At 27.6% G+C, this 20,778-nt stretch overlaps 1 protein-coding gene across 3 annotated transcripts in view; it reads left to right on the forward strand.

Moving 5' to 3' along the window:
* The window catches only part of LOC123300913 (sialin-like), a 35,307-nt gene that overhangs the window by 9,897 nt on the left and 4,632 nt on the right, over window positions 1-20,778 (forward strand). Inside the window, exons 1-5 of one of the 3 annotated variants that reach the window (XM_044883589.1) lie at window positions 3,538-3,610; window positions 17,012-17,097; window positions 17,173-17,339; window positions 17,399-17,635; window positions 17,706-18,011. In XM_044883589.1, coding sequence (XP_044739524.1) covers window positions 17,088-17,097; window positions 17,173-17,339; window positions 17,399-17,635; window positions 17,706-18,011 — 720 coding nt within the window. In that variant the 5' untranslated portion in view covers window positions 3,538-3,610; window positions 17,012-17,087. Of the gene's footprint in view, window positions 1-3,537; window positions 3,611-10,063; window positions 10,075-17,011; window positions 17,098-17,172; window positions 17,340-17,398; window positions 17,636-17,705; window positions 18,012-20,778 lie in introns of those variants that run through there. The other 2 variants (XM_044883591.1, XM_044883590.1) reach the window with 2 other exon arrangements.

Genomic DNA, 20,778 nt, shown 5'->3' on the forward strand with positions numbered 1-20,778 from the left:
TTTGCTTCTAAACAAGTCAGCAGCCTTTCACACGTCTTTACTATTAATTTAAATATATAAAAAAACCACAAGTTCCAATAAGTGATGGTTTGCTAATACTTATATTAGCAAACCAGAGGTTCTCTAACTTATTTCGTCTATCACCCAGTTCGATAATAAATTACTTTTCAGCAAGTGAGTAAACAACTCACGAAAATATCAAAAAATTTCGAAAGGCGATTTACAGATTTGGCAATCGAATTCGATGGTTCTATGTTTTCTGTTAATTTAATACACTTGAGAAATATATCCCTTCGAAATAGGCAATATTTACATGCAGAGAAATTTGCATAATTGGTCGTCTTGAATCCTACAAAGGCTCGTTTTGAAGCTTAAGAAGTATACCTTAAAAGGACAATATTCTCGCAAGTATAACGTCGAAGCAAGTAGAAAGTTCTATGTCGGTTGTTGTTAATATTCTAATCAAAGCTGTAAACAGTTGATTTTACTATAATTTATCACCTAATCATGCTTTTTATAAATTTATAATACACTTGACAAATATGGCTCTTCGAAATAGGGAATATTTACATGGAAAGAGCTTTGAATAATTGGTTGTCTTGAGTTCTATGACGGCCTGTTTTAAAGCTTAAGAAATATACTTTAAAATGCACTTGGCACAATATTCCTTTGTTAGCAAGTAACGTCGAAGCAAGTAGAAGTAAAAGAACGTTCTGTATTAACTCACGCAAGTAATACTTATCAAGTGAAAACAATTGCATTTATTAGAAAGCTCCAACATATGAGTAGTTATGTATCTCCTAAAGCTCAAATATCTCTTAAAAAATGTAGAGAAATTTAAAGAGAAATCATTTTAAAAACGCAATATTATCTACAAAAATATTCTTTCAAAATATGTCGGTTCACAGGAACGAGTAAAACAGAATTTAATATCTTAGACCACAATAATGTAAGAAATATTAACATAATCAATGAATTTGTGTGGTCCCTAAGGATCATACTCACCACCGCTTGATGTTTTATTAAGTAGGTGCTAAATACAAATTAATTATATTTATTTTTAGAAAAATATTTAAATTTATAAAGAATGAATATAATAATATATTTTATACTATCATCAGAAGATAAATATATATGAATATTTATCTAAAAAAAATATTGATTACATACCGTTATAATTATTAATAATATAATATTTAAATATTTAAATTCTATCATATTTAAAAAGAAGAATTTGCAGCGTAAATAATTAACATGTATATATAGGTATAATCTAAAAAATTTCTCTTATTTTCACACTTTTAAGTATGCTGTACCAAAAGTATGCTCTATCTTAAAAACTTATTGATTCATCGTAAAACCAATTTTAGTGTCTATTGTGTCATTTGACACCAGCCAACTCATTTGAAACAAAGATTAATATTTTTTTAGATATATCCATATCCAAAAACACGATTTTAACCGGTAGGTATATTTGAAACTATCCACTCAGTCATTGAATGAACCCAATTTTTGTACTTTTTGTACTTTTTAGGGACCAAATCGCTCTACCAAGTTTTATCATATTCTGAAAAATTTGAAACAATCTTTAAGTCAAAGGTTCTTAAGCTTACTTTGTCTACCACTCGCATCGAGAATCAGTTATTTTTCAGCACCCCCAAAGCGTGTCATATCAGTCTTATCCTATTTATTATTTACAAATTACCGTTCCTGAAACTTTGAGAAACACTGCCTGAATTGCAAAAAATCGGAAAAATGATTTTGTCTCCGATTTGAACTTTTCTAGAATAATTTTGACCTAAAAAATATAAAAAACGGATATCTTTGACGATTAGACGACTAGTTTTCTGAAATATTGATTAAAATCGTTCACAATAAATGGATTGACCAAAAATAGATACCCATTGAAAAATCAACGATATTCTTCTTCACCGTTGCTTTTGACAGAATATAAGAGAAATGTAAATCTCTGACGCAAATGACCAATTCTAATTTTAGATTTTGATAATGGCTCAAAAATACGATAATAACTGTAAATTAATACAAGATATAGCGACCACAAGTGAAAGTAAAACTTTTATTTGAATAATGAAGAATTTTAAAAATTCAAGAAATTAATTCTAAAAAAAATTCTTTTAATTGTATAATTAGATTTATAATAGCAAAATAAGAAAAATAAATATTAAATCGGCTTATAATGACCTTGAATTATGTTATCTTAATTTTCTGTCCGGTGTGACAATAGTGGTATTAATCTCAATTATCCTACCGTAATATTTTATGTTCATAATTAATTATCTATTGTTTTCATACAAGATGGGCATAATCACCAAGTATTTTTCCAACAGAATGTACCTACTCGGTCATCAAGAAAGCGAGGATTGTGCGGTTTGAAATATTTAAATAAAATGAAAAGAAATACTTTTAAGAATTTATTCCGCAATTATAGAGTACAAACAACAAGCGTTGCTTAGATAATATTTGTTTTCAAAGCAAAGTCGTATCTATCTTATATCCATACCATACTAGTATAATGTAACAAATATTCGCAAATGCAAATATTCGCTTTTTTTTAACATTCGCATTTGCAAGAAAAGAAGCGAATGTTTTTGACAAAACCTAGAAATTGAATTGAAATAAAAGTTATATTTTTTATTTATTTATAACTTTAAGTTTAGATATTTGAAGCATTTTATGTCAAGAGTTTAGTAATTAAGTGGGGCAGATCTTGAAAGGCTTTTGCCTAAACATTCTGCTTCCATGTACAAAATGTTAATACTTAAAACTCGGAACATTATTCGGGAAGGATTTAATTATATGTATATAAAAAAAAATTTCACTTGAAGCAAGCATTGCCTTCAGCTATTTCCTATCCCGTTTCCCTTTTTGGGAGACGTTGTAGACTTTTTTTATCTTCGAAATATCATTACAGGTCGCATTACTTGAAATAGCACTCATGATATCCAAGAAATTTTACAGAGGTATGCTAGAATTATATGAAACAAAAAATATTCGATATTGAGTCGAAAATTAAACACCTACCTTAATTGATCTATACCTATTACCTATAAATGTAGGACATCCAGCGCAAAAATGACAATTCTAACTTTTGGTCATTTGGATGGGAAAACCGAGTATTTACGATACAAAATATAATTTATACATCATAAAAAAATTTATATTTTAATCTAGAATAATTTTTAATTCCAATCTTTTACAAGATACTATTTTAAGAGTTTATTAATATTATAATTATTCAAAACAAAAATTTAATAGTAAGAAAAAATTTGATATGGTGCCACTGAATTTTTTAAAATTAAATTTGGTACAACTTGACACCAGATCCATTATTATTAATCACTGTGGGTCTTTTAATACACAACACGTTATAACCAATATTGATATTATGATAAGTAATAATTACAGTTAAAGAAGCAAGCAGAAAGTTCTCTTTTTTTTTCATTTCTTTCTTTCAAAATATTTGCAATACTTTGAAATGATTCATTAGTAATGTGGTAGAAATTATTTGAAAAGTTGATTGATTAGTTTTTAAAGTGAATTCCTATTGATTGGTTGTAACTTAACTTTCGTGGTTTAATTAGTTCAAATTGTAAGTACTCCTTGCTTTTATTTTTGAAAGAATTATTTACTGCTTGTTTTACCTGTATTTACTTATAATATTTCGAAAAATAGACGTCACTCCAAGAACATAGCAGGAAAAAAAGGCGCCTATCTGGGCGAGGTCTAGTCCTCGGTCATTGCGTACTTTTCACTGCGCATCAGCCTGTCTTTTGTTTCCAATTGTTGTCTTTTTGTTTTCAATTGTTTTCATTCACTCAGGGAGCCTGGTGCGCAATACAAAGTACACAACGATCGATGATTAGATCCCGCCCAAATTATAGCTCAGCATAGGAGTTATATTATATATGTTCTTGCCTCAATCGTTGAGTCAAAATATTAATAACAAAATCTACTATTAAAAAAGAGTGTAATCTAACGCAATTTTCTTCTAAGATGTGAATAAATAATAATTTTGTTGCTTACAGGAATTCCAACTAATATTGACTTGTAAAACTTTTCCATCATCTTGCCTCACCTTTCCACCATCTCTTTTCAATTAGTGAATGCTTTCTATCGCCTCGTCTCGTTTTTATAGTTAAAATCATTTTGGACTTCAAATAAAAATAATAACTATTATATCGGTCAATACTTTAATCAAGAATTTGAAGTAAAAAATAAAAAAGCTTCAAGAAGTCAAGACTCAAACATTTACTAGTTACTGATTAGTACATTTTCAAAGATTAAAAATCGATAAAGATTTACTTATAAATCTCAAATAATTATCGCCTTTCTTTCGAATATTTCTTGTTTGTCTATCGAATAGATATCGAAAATCACGATCGTCTCGTGCAACAAGGTATTATAATATCTTCTCGTTTCTATCGTCTTCCGCGGCATCACTAATTCCAAAAGCGTCTCTACAAAGCCGCTTTCATAAGTTTGTAATCGGGGTAAATATCGCAAGAAGTTAAAAATAAATTTTATTACAGTTTTAACGCAGTCCATTTACAGATAGATTCTAATGTTCTTATTCTACTAACGATAGCAAGCAATATTGTAATTATCTCTGGCATGGCAACTAATGATATAGAAATTTATTAACCTTTGGATATATATACTAGACAATTTCTTTGTCACGGAATTACAAAAAATTACATAAATTAGTGATTTCGAATAGTAAATTGAATAATTTTGGACATTACGTAAAAACTATTTCATTAGTATTACTAGTGGTCCATAAAAATTAATAAGCCCGCAGGTCCACAATAAATTTTAACAATTTATTTGCAAATAAATCAATATCAAGGTGAATTTTTTGCATTAGGATGAGGACATTGGCACAGATATTATGCACATAAATAATAAATTTTGCTAACTCATAAAACAATTATCCAATAATGGTGCAATAAAATAAAGATTTAAAATACCATCAAAATGGAAGCCTGCATTTTTGAATATAGGTTCTTTTTGACCTAAATTTGAAGTAAACATAGTTAAAAAATATTGAATTCTATTAGGTAGAAGGTAGAAAAATATTAAAAACTATCCCCAAAATAACTTTTTTTATAAATATCTCGAAACATTCGAAAATCTGGAAAAAAGTTTTGAATTAAAAATTTAGATATCAAAATTTTCAATTTTATTCACTTCTTAATTTGGAAAAAACTTGTTTTCCCCCTAAATTCGAAGTCATGTTTCATGTTTGTTAGTGAATTATTTTTCCATGAAATAGAATAACTGGGTAATGAATATAAGTAGAATTAATTAATTGTATACTTAAATATGTATATTATAAGTAATGTTTATTTTAATTTTCATAAATATCATATTATTTCTTAAAGAACAAAAAAGATATCGGAAAAATTCAAAAATTATTTTAAAGGAAAAGGGGAGGAAAAGAAAGGCTTCCAATTTCCATATGAATAAACACTTACATAGTGATATTACAAAATTTCAAATATACCCGAAAAACAGATTTTTCCTTTTTTTAGGTAAAAATATTTTTAAAACTATTCTATCGCATCAATGTGACAAAAAGAAATTCAAAATTTAGTCCGATTATAAACTTATATAGAAGATTAATACAATTTCATCTGTATTACCTATTAATGGTCCATAAAAATCAATAAGCCTGAGATTAACAATATTTTAACAATTTATTTTCAAATAAATCAATATCAAGGTGAATTTTTAGCATTAGGACGAGGACATTGGCACAGATATGTGCATAATAAATTTCGCTAACTCATAAAACAATTATCAAATATGTAAATACAAAATCAGACTTGCAAATAACCTCTGTACACAACCAAAAAGTTTTTAGAGAATTTCAGCTGCACATTTTTTAACCGACTCCAAACAAGAGAGGAGGAGGTTATCAATTCGACTGTTTTTTTTTTATGTATGTTACCTCAGAACTCTTGACTGGGTCGACCGATTTTGATAATTTTTTATCGATTTGAAAGCTGGTGCTCCCGAGTGGGCCCATTTCATTTTGGTCCAGTTCTGACAACGGGATCCATGAGAAAACCATAAAAGTCTTAAATTTGCATTAAGTATGTAGGGCAAGAGGACGGATAACTCAATATCACGCCGACCGATTTCGATGATTTTTTGTTAGTGAAAAATTAGTTTGATTTACTAAAAATCACAAAATAAAAAAAACTTTTAACAAAAAGGTTACCGACTTCAAAAGAAAAACTTTTTCAAAACAAATTAATATGCACTAAAAAGTAAAAAAATAACGATAATATAATACAGTTAAAATTATTGTTATTTTTGGAGTCGGTGTCAGCCAAGGCAACAACTCTGGCAGGACAGTTTGCTACATTAGCTTGGCTGACACCGACTCCAAAAATAACAATAACTACATTATATTATCGTTATTTTATTATAAAAAATATTTTACGCTTTTTGTATATAATTTATAATAAATTGCATGCTTGAACTTCATTTAATATCAATTTTTCCACTATAATTCTTTCAATTATTCATAGTCAAAACACCCCAGTTTTTTTTTGTTTATAAATAAATAAAAAATTTAACATTGCTCTAATATTTAATTAAGGTCGAATTTCACAACAATCAGACATGCTGAATTAGCATTTACACGTAGATAATATATACAAATAAAAAGCAATATTACCTTTACCTTCGGGTAAATTATTCAAAAATTATGGAATAAAATTTAATTTGGGAATTTTATAAATTTGTAATCATACATAATTTATTTAATTTTCTTTGGAAAACTTGTGGTTTTAAATTTTTTATTTTATTGTAACTTTATTTAATAGTAAAAAGAGTAAAAGATTAAAAATTTCGGTAAAAAATATATTCTTATAAGTAATTTTAAGTTATTTAACAATCGATTAAAAATTTGCTGTTTTACATCGTTTTCCCGTTCAGGTTTGTGTAGCGTTTTATTCTCAGCAGGACCAGGGTAGGACGGGTAGGCAACTGCCTAGGCTTGAAACCTCATGCGAAACAGAAAATGCTTCATTGAGATAAAATTGAATAAAAAATTTGAACCCCCAATGACAATAGATATTATTTCTTTTCTTCGACACATGTTGTCAGTTGATAGCGCGATTGAAAATATATTAGAAAACGTCAACTTTCAAGTGGTTATAAACGATTTTGTGTCTAGAAAGTTAAAGCGGCCCTTTTGCCGCCCATGTTAATTAAAAATTATTAGATTACAAGGAAAAATAATTCTTTTTATAATAGTTTAAATCTTTATCTATCGTATAGTGAAGTTTCGATCTTTACTGTAAATTTTTGTGAAAAAATTTTTCACAAATATTAGGATATGTTAACAAACTTACGAGAAAGTAACACCCTATTAACTTTTCTGGAATTATACGACCAGTTATATCGATTAGATGAAGTGAAAAAAACTGAAAATTACGTTTTTCGAAATATTCAGGTTTCTGTTTTTGCACTAAAATCTATACTCTACCATGAAATTTATTGAGAAATAAATAATAAACTGAAAGAAAAAGGAATAACAGGAAAATGTGTGTTTAAGACATCAAATAGAGTTTTTCAATTAGAAACGAGTTAATTAATCTTCAAAAGGCTAAGAGGGACATCGAGAATTACATTGCCCCGGCTTGGTTAATCTGGCCTGGTTCCCAGAAAGTTTTAGTGTAAGCTAGGAAAAATTACATGTATAGCGAACAACTCAGTAAAGACTGGGTGAATCATACCCAGACAATTCGCCTACAACACTTTACTTTTGCAAACTCCGCATAAAAATTTATTTTAAGTTAAAATGTTTATAAAAATTTAACTGATTTTTAATTTCTAATTATTGATTCCAAAGAAATAGACAATTGCACGAAAATTTTCTATTTTATTTATAAATTTCCCAGAACTGAGGAAAATGAAAAGTAATAAAACAAAGCCATCATTAATCTCACTTAATCTCACTCTTTTACAAGGTTTGTACAAAAAATACACAACAAAAAATGCAATGTAATTAATTATATGCAATAGAAAATAGAATGTAATTATTATATATTGTACAATTATTCGGATTAATAATTACATAACATACCTACATATTATTTAATAAATTTCATAATTTTATTTTTCGTCTAGACAATTTACGAAAATTTAATTTGAATTTGTAAATATTTTATGAATTATAAGGTAATTTTTAAACCTGTTTAAAAAAATATGTAAAAAAAATATGAATTAATGAAATTGCACTAAACATGAAGGGTGTAAAATTATAATTACATTTTACAAAATAAAAGAAAAGAAAAGACATCTTAATAACGTATATATTAATATATTCATAACGTTCATAATAAGGTATCTTAATATCGTATACATTAATAACGTTCATAACGTTCTGAAATGTGTATAACTGCATAAGGATTTTTGTACTTCGCTTTTGGTCAAATTTATGGCATTCAATAGAGTTCGCGAAAAAAGGTACGTTCGGTTTGAAAATTCATATATATTTTTTTACTATTTTAACATACAGGTATTACAATAATTTCTCAATTAGTAAAAAATTGATTTCAGTAACGGTCACCAATAAAACGGTCTGGTCTCTAAGAATTATAGCTACATTCTTCTCCTTTCTTGTTTTTCTTGTTTCTTGTGTCTCGGATTCGATTACCGGTATCGGAACCATGTTATAAAAGCTGATTATATCTTGCCTCTGAATATCCTGAAAAAAAAGTTCCAAAAGTTATAAACAATTAAAGATGAAAAAGAAATTTTTTTTTAGTTTACAATGCAAACGAAAATTCCTGAAAATTTTCGGAATAAACAATGGTCTGGAGAGAGTGTGCACCGCTATCAAGTGGCCCCAATTTAAAAAAAAAAAAAACGTAGGTCCGGTACCGACAAGAACTTTAAAATCGTTGATTAAATATTTCGGCTTGGAAGATAATTCCAAAATTCTTAAAGAAGATGATTTTTTTTAAATAATGTTTGTGGTTATTTTCGAATAAAACCCTTATTCAATTAATTGTTAATAAATGTGTTTTGTGGTAAAAATAAATAATAATAATAATAATAGTAGTAATAATAATAATAATAATAATAAAATGGTACTAAATGCATTTTTTGAGTGCAATGCAACTTAGTATTATTATATTTTAAACTGATAAAATATTTAGGTACTAAAATACATATATTTTGAATGAATTAGCAGTTTTAAATTTGTTTTATTCAAATTTTAAACAACATAAATAATTTAAATTTTCCTGGAATAGCAAAACTATTTAATTTATAAAATGACAAATGTATGTTTTTATTATATTTTTTATTATAAAAAGTTTTCCGCGATTAATTTCAAATACATATCATGTGTGAACTTTTTTCTAGAAATTGCCTAGTGCTTGTTTTCTAGAAAAAGCCACAGTTTTCTAGAAATTTTGTGCTCAGTATACCTGGCGAAAAATTAAAACGAGTCTAGTCTACACCATTATTTGATTATCCCCAGTTATATCATTTTTCAGAGCACCCAGCGATTAGTGGCCCCACTTTGAATTTCAGACTGGAATCATTTAATTAAATTAAATGATTAAAAAAATGATGAAATCAGAAAAACGTTTTACTCATGTGTTTTTTTTAAAATTAATTTTAAAATTGATTTCTTAAACAACTCAATTAAGCTTATTATATGAATCATGTGTTGTTCATTTCTAATTAAAAAATTAGTGCATTAATTGAAAATTAGAAATACCTACTAATTTATTATGTACAATTAAGCATAAAAAACTGAAACGACCTGTTATTTGTTGTTACTTAAAGCCACATTTTTCGTACCAAAAAAAGGTAACAAAAAAAAAAAATTCAAAATTCTTCAAAAAATTTACTTCTTCAAAGTGGTCTAAAATATCGAAATAATTTTCTGAAGCCTAAGTCCTTCGATAAATAGTTGGGGAAAATATCTAAGGAGATTGTGTAAAAATTCGAAACCAATTGGTGGAGCCGTTTTGGAGAAATTTTGCTCACCGTCTTTGAAAACGGAAATAGCCCCTTAATTTTAATGTTCCTTCACATAATTTAAATCCAATAGTATATTTGTTACAATGTTGACATTCATAGCTCAACCTTAAAAAGTCATATTTAAACAATCTTTACCTATTTACTAATAATTTATAGTTTTTAGTATAAATTTTGTGTTCTTGGTATACGATAATTTTTGTGTCTTGATCCGTTAATAGATACACCCTTCTAGCATGAGGCCTTCAATACAGTTGATTATTAATTATCGCGTGTGAAGAAAAAAAAACATTACCCAAAGAGTTTCTTCAATCTAAATATTCAAAATATCAAACTTCCTACAAAAACGATCTATCATTTATGTAAATAATATTACCTGTTAGCACCGTGCATGAGTTTTATTTCAGACTGTTTCCATGGTAATCATAAACTACTTTATTAATATAATTGTATGTATGGGTATATTTATGGTTTGAATACATGGATTACATTGAAAATTTTATATTATTTTGTAACAAATTAAAATAAGTAGTTATGTTAATTTACATTTCAAATATATTTATATATGCAATTTCACCTCTTATTTTGAACAATTTCTAATCCAATAAGTTTAATTAATTATCATTTTTCAATAATTTCAATTTGGCATTTACAATACCATTTACTTGTGAATATTTCCAGTCATATTTTAAATAATGATTTATATTGCAAATTTTATAATATTATGCTTCCTGGCAATAATTTGTTTAAATAAAAAGAAATTATAATTTGAATTATCTTTAGTGATATTATGCTAATTTTGCTCTTTCTGCAACGCAACGAATGATTTATTTTGTTATTATAAATTATATAAAAAAAAATAAAAAAACAAAAAAATCAAACATTTTAGCTTCTTTTTTTAGTGTTTTTTATATTTTCTTAGTTCTAAAAGCTGTTTTCACGGTTTTTGCTTTAGTACGATAAGAAGAAAACTGACCTTGGCCTCAAGAATATGCACGAAGACGATTTTTCATTCAAATTGGTTCAATTTTATTAGACAGTATTGTATCTAAAACATGCCCATAGTGCACGTTTCTGTTCTTTTTATTATTATCTAAATTGCATTTATTATTCTAATTGAATACTAACTACCTATGATGTTAAAATTTACATAAACAAATAAATGTTTAGGTTAAATACCTACATTTAATACAAAATAATATATATAATTCTAGCCTTAAATTCAAGGCAAATCGTTTTTATCATCGTTTATTTATTTATGTTTTTAATAAATATTTTAAATAATTATTTAATCAATATAGGTTTTTTGTTTTTATTAGATTTTCATTGTCAATGTTGAGGTAAAAAAAAAAGATAAAATAAATCCAATATTAAAACGAAATAATATTCAAGGCAAACTATTAGTTTTGTTTTAAAGATATCTATTTCATCTTTTTGTTACTGAATATCGATGGACAAATTGCGCATTTATGATTAATACTGTATATTTTATTAAAATATTATTTAATTTTTTTCAAAAGCGTTTTTTCCCTTTATGAATTTTTAACAAAGTATTTTCAATATTCGCAAAATCATCTTTTGAGACTGATTTGAACCATGTGAAAAGTGATTTTGAGTGATTCTCTAGCCACACTCAAACTTATAAAGCACAAAGAACTGAAATATATAGATAAGGAGTTCAAATACGATTTTCGTAGTTTTTGAGCCAAAGAAACCTTAATAGAGTATTTGCATTAAAATTGAAAACAATACAATTTGTTCACTTTTTTTTAAACTTCTTCCTAAGGGTTCCTTGAGAGAATAGAGAAGCATAAATAATTTTATTTTTTTTTAATTTAAGGTCGCTTTTAACGATTAGGTCATTAGCTACTGCGGAGATTTATACAGTATTTACATATTTAGTTAAAAATGTGTTATTATTCATGTGAGTAAGTTGTTGTTTTTAACAAATTTGAAGAGACCTTGAAAATATTTGGGATTACTAAGGATTTCTTTGGCTTCCGAGGGTAATCCATTTTTATTTCTTTCTTGTTGGTATCTTTGACAATGCGAAAATATGTGATTCACCGACATTATTGATTTGTAGTGCGGGTATCGGTTTGGGTTAGTTTTTATTATAAGATGGATATGGCTCATGTTTGTGTGTCCAATCCGTAATCTAATGATGGTACAATATTCTTGTCGGCCAAGGGTTGGTATAGCTTGTCGAAAATAGTATCGCGTATTCCATGGAGCTTAGTGAGTTGAAGTTGTAGACATTTTTGGTTCCAGTGTTGCATTATTACATGATGAATGTGTTTCTTAGCTTCGCAATGTGTTATTGTTGAATTTATTATATCTTCACTAAGTGTGGCTTTCTTAGCTGCTTGATCAGCCAATTCGTTGCCTTGTATTTCTTGGTGTGCTGGAATCTATGCTAATACAACAATGGAACCGTAAATAATTGATTACGAACTTTATAGTTGAATTTTTATCAAAACTTCGTCTAAGCATCTAGATAGAATCTGGCGAAAATGACGCCACTGGCTAAAATCCGTTCCAAATTATGGTCCTCGTGATATTATCTTCTTTACAAACAAGATTAGTAGTAATACTATCTATATCAGGCTAATCAACCAAAATTAGGTAATTCATTTTAATTAATGTTAATTTTGAGTTAACAGGCTTAGAATAGGCACCTTTCTCGTAAATGTGATGAAGTTACGCTTGCGGTCAGATACGAAATCGTACACCGATAAAATAACGAAAAGAAGCAAGTATCAAATGGGTATACAACATCGCTTTCACTGGCTGAAAGTAAATTTTGCACTTTTTACACAAAGATAATAAAGTAAGAAAAGATTTCTTGAGTTAACCATCTCAATACTTAATAAAAGTATTTGTTCAATAAAATTAGTATTTATCTTCTTAAAGTATAGCAAGAAGATCTTATCTTAAATCAAAGTATTTACTTGCTGCCTTAGGAACGAATTTTCCTGCTAGTACTTTTTTTCAGTTTATTTTTTATTTCTCAATAAATTTCACGGTATATATTTTAGTGAAACCTGAATATTTCGAAATACTAATTTTTTTTTCACTCCATCTAACCGATAACTGGTAGGTACTATAATTCAAGAAAAGTTGGTAATTTCTTACTTTCTCGTATGACTGTCAACAAATGTTAACAATTTTGAAAAAAAATTTTCACAAAAATGTACACAGTTAAGTATAATCGAAACTTCACTATACGATAGATAAAAACTATTATAAGAATTATTTTTCCTAGTAATCTAATTTTTTTTTAATTAACATTGGTGACGAAATGACCTCCTTAATTCATCGATTTTATCCACTTTGAGATATTAAATGAACGAAATTGTTTTAGAATACAAACGTAACATGGCTAAAATGAAATAAATAAATAACTTAATTTTAGTATGATTATACTGATGGTTTTATTTAATGTTGGTAATATTGTACTTAACCAAATTGCCACCATTAAATCCATGATATCCACCATTAAATCCATCATCAAATAATTCCTTTTTTTTTTTTGGATTAATATTACCCATAAAAATAATGAAACAGAATCTTTATCAGTTAAGGTCATTCAATTAAATACTACGTATAATATATATAAATAAATCTGAATTGAATTAGGTATTATAAATAATTACACAATATAAAATATTTAATAATATAAACAAATAATAAATTGATATTAAAAATATTATTTTACAGACGGATATTATTTCATATAAATAAATAATAATTATTTGTACTTAGGCTAATTATAAGAATTAAACAATATATATTTGGTTACATATTTTATAAATAAATATTATAATTAAAATCGATCATATTATGTTGTTTAAAACTGATTCTGGAATCACACAGAAAAAATTATTTTACTTGGTACGGAAAACTTCAAAAGAAAACGAAAATTTTTATTCGTATAGGAAACAAATTTCTTGCCGCAAGAATTTTTTTTTTTTTTTGCTTTTAAATTCCTGCTTCAAACATTTTTGTGTGAACATTTTATACAGTTTTATTGAATGCAGTGTACCATAAATCATAATTACCTATCACTTTGGAGAGAAAAGTGGTATGACGTCGTTAATTATCGTTTGTAATTTATGAAATATCAGCTTCACAAGAATAAAATTTGCATTTCAAATAATTAACAACGTCATAAATTAAAATAATTGAAATGCGTTCAAATAAATCAAATTTTCGTAATTTCCGGGTAAAAATGACCTTACTAAATGATTTTCATTAAAATTGAAAACCATATTTTATTTTCCTTTTTGACAATTTTTCCAAAGCGTACCAAGGGGACAGATTCGGCTTGTTTTTTTTCACAGACTCAGAATAATGTTAGATGTGAGATCCCGAAGTTGCAGAATTTTTGGTCGTTTAGATCGCGAGATAATAGGTGTAAAGTTCGTGATTTCCCCAGTCAAAGCATGTAAAACTCACTGCCCTACAAGCTATTTTAAAAAAAAATTTTTCGACAAAATTGAAAAAAAGTAGGAGAGTTAAAAAGAATATTTTTAGAATAAAATTTTTAAAAATTGTAGATATTAATTTTCGTTTTCGAGATGTTAATTTTGACGTTATTGGAAAAGAAAATATCTTAAACTTGGATACAGATGCAAAATTCGTTTTAAATTCGGCCCGATGATCGCCATATTGAATTTTCAATACTTCCATATCTTCAGAAGCACTCATATATGGTTAAGACAAATCGATTGGCGTAAGAATCATAAAAATCGACCCACGCGTTTGATTTCTAGTATACCACATAGGAACACACATCTTCACAATATGGCGTTTGGTGGTCGCCATATTGAATTTTCATTACCGCCATATCTTCACTAGCATTTGCAAGGTTAAGATAAATCAATTGACGTCAGAATCATCAAAATCGGAGGGCGCGTTTGGTCTCTAATGTGCCATATAGGAACACATATATAGTATAGACTGATAAACACATTACCACTCCTTTAACTTCCAAAAATTTACAGTAAATAAGTAAAATAGGTAATAAAGAAATAGGCATGCATACATACATCCGAAAATCATTATCCTCCTATTGAGTCAGTCAGATAAAAAATAAATAATCTTTTTCAAAAGCTCTACCAAGGAAAACCCAATTGGATATATAACATTACTTAGTCATAGCTTTATATATTTACAGTATCTTTTTAAGCTGAAATAATTTTTTAAATTATTTGCTACACGTGGTTTATAAATTATACAAAAAAATATATACATACCTTAATTAAAATATGTAAAATGTCAGAATATTTATATAATTATACTAGCTGACCCGGCAAACGTTGTTTTGCCATGTATATTATTTCTAGGAAACATTTTTTTTAGTTCAATAAAAATAACTATCTACTATAAGTGTTCGGAGATGTACTTATAATCGAAAGCGTTATAAACAATAAAAGTATACGTAATTTAGTGTAATATTAATGTTTATTAAAGTAACGAATATATTTTAAATTACAATTCTTGATAGCTATCTAAACACCAAAAATAATTATTCATATTTTTTTTACTATCAATTATGGCAGTTTAAAAAAAAATTAGTTTCTTAGCGCAATAGATTGTACAATATTCTTGGTTTGTCCGTCTTTAGCCAACAAACTGGATGGTTTTCCCACGCGAGAACATGCCACATACAGTTGTCCGTGGGAAAAGCATGGTTTTTCCAAATCTAAGCCACATACAGACAATGTCTGGCCTTGTGACTTATTGATCGTCAGACAGGAGACCGGCTTCGTTCTCTTCCCTACTCCGTGATTTTTGCTGGATGAGAGGTGACAACGGTAGACATCTAGCGGGAATAACTGATAGATTGATAGTTGATCGGTTAACGACCGGCAAAGGCGGAAGATCAAATTGAATTGAGAAAAAAATCATAATTGAAGGATATTATTAAGAATAAAAATCGCGATGGAAAAATAGGGATTGATCGTAGAGGGTTGAACATTCAGGGTTGTATGTATTTTCTAATGCTGTATCATAAAAAAAAATTATATAGAAATTTAAAAAAAAAATTTAGGGGTTTACTACCCTTAACATTTAGGGGGATGAAAAATAGATGTTGTCCGATTCTCAGACCTACCCAATATGCACACAAAATTTCATGAGAATCGGTCAAGTCGTTTTGGAGGAGCCACAAACACTGTGACACGAGAATTTTATATATAAGATTACAACTTTAGGATTCGCAATTTAAATGAAGCTGGTAACCTTGATTCAATGTGGAAAGATCTGAAAGTTTTAAAAATTTTATAAATATTGATGTTTGTACGATTGATAGAAAAAACTAGAATTTCTTGTTTTCATTACTCAAACTAATTTCTAATACTTATTTTAAAAAATCACAATGATAAATGTTTCCCTGGCCTTGGTTAAGCGGTACAAAAATCATTTTAGGTCAATAATTAACATTTTAGCTCCTCATAATATATTGATAATAATGTATGTTTTCTTATTACCTATACTTCTAAAACAAATCACATCAACTGTTAAGATTCCTTTAAAACGCAAAATATAACGATTTATTTTCTCAAATTTGACCGCCATTTATATATATATTTCTATACCAAACTGAAAGTGTTTACCTTTAATTTGAAAATGGTTGAAATTCTTATCTAGAATGACTTTTCTATAATAACTTGTCTCGCTGTAAAATATACAAAAATATGCCCCATTTATCAATTTTGTATTCTTTCTTTATTGTTAGTCAAGTGTCAGTTAGATCCAATTTACGAAAATCCAAAAAAACTATTATATATTTCGAAGTAAACATGAATGAGAAATATTTGAGTAGGTTAAAATTGTTTTTTAAAGAAGTCTCAACAATTGATGTAGTTTACGTCTAGATCAGAGTCCCAACAACTTTTTTGGGCTAAGGACTATAATATTAAACAGAGTAATTTATATTCAATTGTTATTATATCATGAAAACTTTTAATTGTTTCAGTGACTTCCTGCCAAAATTTGTGCCACAACGGGAACAACGGAAGTAACTAAAGTCGAAGTACAAAAACAACTGCAAAATGTGTCTACGTAAGTATAATTTTTCACTTCGATAACTTAGCATTTCAATATTCTAAGAAAACTATTCATGATTTTTTTCCACAGCAACGAGAGTCGTGATTGGCGTCCAGTTTTTTCTGGCATGTCTAATCTCATACATGTTACGTGTAAATTTATCGGTGAATATTGTGGCGATGATCGTTCAAAAACCTCGACCACCAACGGAGACTGAATGTGCGTTAGTCAACGGAACAAATGGTTTGAATCCAGACGTAAGCTTGCAACACTTAATACAAAATTGTTTTTTATTAAACTGATGTTTTTTAAACAGTTTGGTCCACGGTATTTATGGGATAACCAAATCCAAGGAATTATTTTGGGGGCTTACTATTGGGGATATATTCCAACTTGCGTACTTGGTGGATATTTAGCTGAAACATTCAGTGCCACTAAAGTGATAACGATTTCAATGTTTGTGTCTGCGATTTTAACTGCACTAAGTCCGTATGCTGCTTCAGTGCATTTTTCATTTTTAATCATAATTCGATTACTTCTTGGAACAGCTGGGGTAAGAATTCAGCTTCGGTAATCAATAAATGATTTTTTTAACGAATTTTTCATTTGATTTTGTTTTTTAGGGAGTTGTGTACCCATGCTTACATTCAATGTTAGCAAAATGGGTTCCACCCAAAGAGAAAGGACGATTTATGACCGCATTAATGGGTGGTACATTTGGAACGGTGGTAACTTGGTCTTGTGTGGGATATATAATCGAATTTTATGGTTGGGTCTGGGCATTTTATATTCCAGCTTTAATTACAACTTTATGTGGTCTATTGTGGTATTTCACTGTATTTGATACACCGGAACTACATACTAGAATCTCAGAAGAGGAAAGAGAATATATATTGAAATCGATGGGAAGTAATATCAGTCACAATAAAGTGAGTATTGGAGCTTCATTTTGCTATTCATTTCTTTTCAATCAGGGGAGATTATATTATCTATTTATATACCCATTTTAGAGAGCATTAATAAAAATAATTTATCTAAAAAAAAATAAATTTCTAAGTCATAAATTTTTAAAAGGAGTTGTCATCTGCTCTGAATTTAACTAGGCTTAATAGGTCTATACTAGCTATTAACAATCAAAATCAAGTAAAATAGCCATTCAACTTGATCTAAAGATCGAACTTATGAGAGTATATTTGACCGTAACACAAGAAATTTGGTCAAAGTACATACATATCAAGCTATTTACTATTATATAACCCAGGAAAATAAAGGTTTTTCTGTTTATAAAATCCAAGTGAAGTTTTTACACCGAGATTATCTTTATTTGGATGCAAGAAACGTCCTATGAAAAGTCCATTGCAAAATCATGTGCGCAAGAATAGGTCAAAATTTGGTCAAGGTCAAAGGTCGCGATAATAGCTTTTCTTGAAATATTTCGTAAACTATGTTTGTGGGAATTTTAGCTGTTATAAGATTTGTTTATGGGTTAAAAATAAAAAAGGTTCTATACAAAATATTTGCAGAAGCAATAATTTTCGAATTATTTAACTAAGAAAAGTCAGAGCAAAAATATTTTATAAATTAAAAATAAATAAAATTTTTTTAATAATTTTTATCAATATCTTATTTTCTTTTACTTTTTTTTTTTATATTTATTTTAGCCAAAATTCTTGATAACAATTGCTTTTAAACAGAACCTTTTATATGTAAAATTAACTCATGAACAAATGTTGTAACAGGTAAAACTGTAATAAACTTAATACGATATAGGATATTTAAAAATAGCGATTATACTATTGTTCGCGTCCTCATTAATATTATCAATACTTAATGCTAATTAATAATAGTATTACATTGAATTCGCAATAATTATTATTAATTTGTACAATTTGTTGTTAATAATTTGACAAATATTTGACAATATTTCCAAATAATAATTTATTGAATTTTAAATATTTGCATTATAATTTTTAAAACAGAAGAAAATTTAGGTATAATAAAAACTTCCCAATCAGTGAAGTAGGTTAAGGGCAATAAATTAAAAATTGAATATAATAAATTAGTTTAAAAATGTATGTATATATGTAATATACAAGGTATATTAAGTTTAGTCCCAAGTTTTTTACGCTTAAAAATATTGATGCTACGAAAAAAATATTGGTATAGGTGTTCATAGAATCACCTAATTAGTCCATTTCCGATTGTCCGTCCGTCTGTATGTCAACACGATAACTCAAAACGAAAAGAGATATCAAGATTTTTATAGCGTACTCAGGACGTAAAAATTGAGGTCGAGTTCGTAAATGAGCAATACATTTCAATTGGGTTTTGGGTCCGTAGGACCCATTTTGTAAACCGTTAGAGATAGAACAAAAGTTTAAATATAAAAAATGTTTCTTATGAAAAATAAACAACTTTTGTTTAAAACATTTTTTTGTAAACATCACTTTACCCACGAGGGCGGTAATTAGATGCGAATTATATAGTATTTATTAATATGGAAATCTCAGTTATTATATTATTAACGTGACGTCAAAAAAACCAACGATCGCGTCATCAACACTGTCTATAACTTATGACAAAACAAAAGCTTTCGCAGAAAATGCGACTTAAAAATATGTCATTAAAGTTTACCGATAATTGTAGTTCAAAATTATGGACACAGGCGAATGTCCTCTATTGCCCTTGACAACTTATGCTGACGATTTTCGAAAAAATGGTTTAGATGAAAAATGTTACTTTTCTTATGAGGATCAACTTTTTAATTTAAAGTGTTTTTCTATCTCTTACCGTTTAGGATCTTGGCTATTAAAGAAATCCAAAGAACTAGGTCCAATCACGATGCCCCCCCCCCCTTACCAAACTCTTTAGTTTAAGTCATGTTTTTTTTGTTAACTACAAAGCGAGCTTTTATAGTTATTATATAGATTAAAATGACCCAAACTGTATAATGAATTGTTAAACTGCCCTGAATGCTACCTTGTTTAGTATTTTGTTATGGGAAAATATGTTCAGAAAAAGTTATACCAATCAAATGATTGACAATTCAAATATTTGATTTATATAAAAATATCCTTGATTTTCTTTATCAGATTAATAATTATCTAAGGTACTTAACCATAATAATTTGTATAATACAAATTATTATGGTTTCTTAATAATCATTTCAGTCATTTAATAAAAACTAAATAAAATAAATAAATTAGTAGTCAATAATAATAATAATTATAGCAATGTATTCTTATATTCGTGTTTATATTTTTTTATTTTGCAAAATATTCTGCCACAAAAAAATTAATTATGTATTATAATTTCTACTATACTTAATTTACAAAATTACTAATAATTTTAAAATTTTTTAAAAAATATCAAAGAACGTATTAGGTATTATCGAATCAGGCACGTAGTTAAGAAATTTATTTAGGAGGAATGTAGTTTTATTACCACCCTCCCCGTATTTTGTATCATTTTAGTAATTAATATATCATAAGTAAATAACTTTCATTCAGTTAATTAAAAAATTAATAAATATTTTGTATTTTATTATAATCTAAAAAAAAACACAATAAATTGGATCAAAGCCGTCTTGTTCACATAGGGCGCTGAGGTGTAAAAATCAGAAGCCGCTTAATTGTTTATTGCAAAATAAACAATTAATATGCAACGGGATATGGGAGAGGGGTGAAAGTAGGGTTG

The sequence above is a fragment of the Chrysoperla carnea genome, chromosome 5 (assembly GCF_905475395.1).
Source record: "Chrysoperla carnea chromosome 5, inChrCarn1.1, whole genome shotgun sequence".
NCBI classification, from domain to species: Eukaryota; Metazoa; Arthropoda; class Insecta; order Neuroptera; family Chrysopidae; genus Chrysoperla; species Chrysoperla carnea.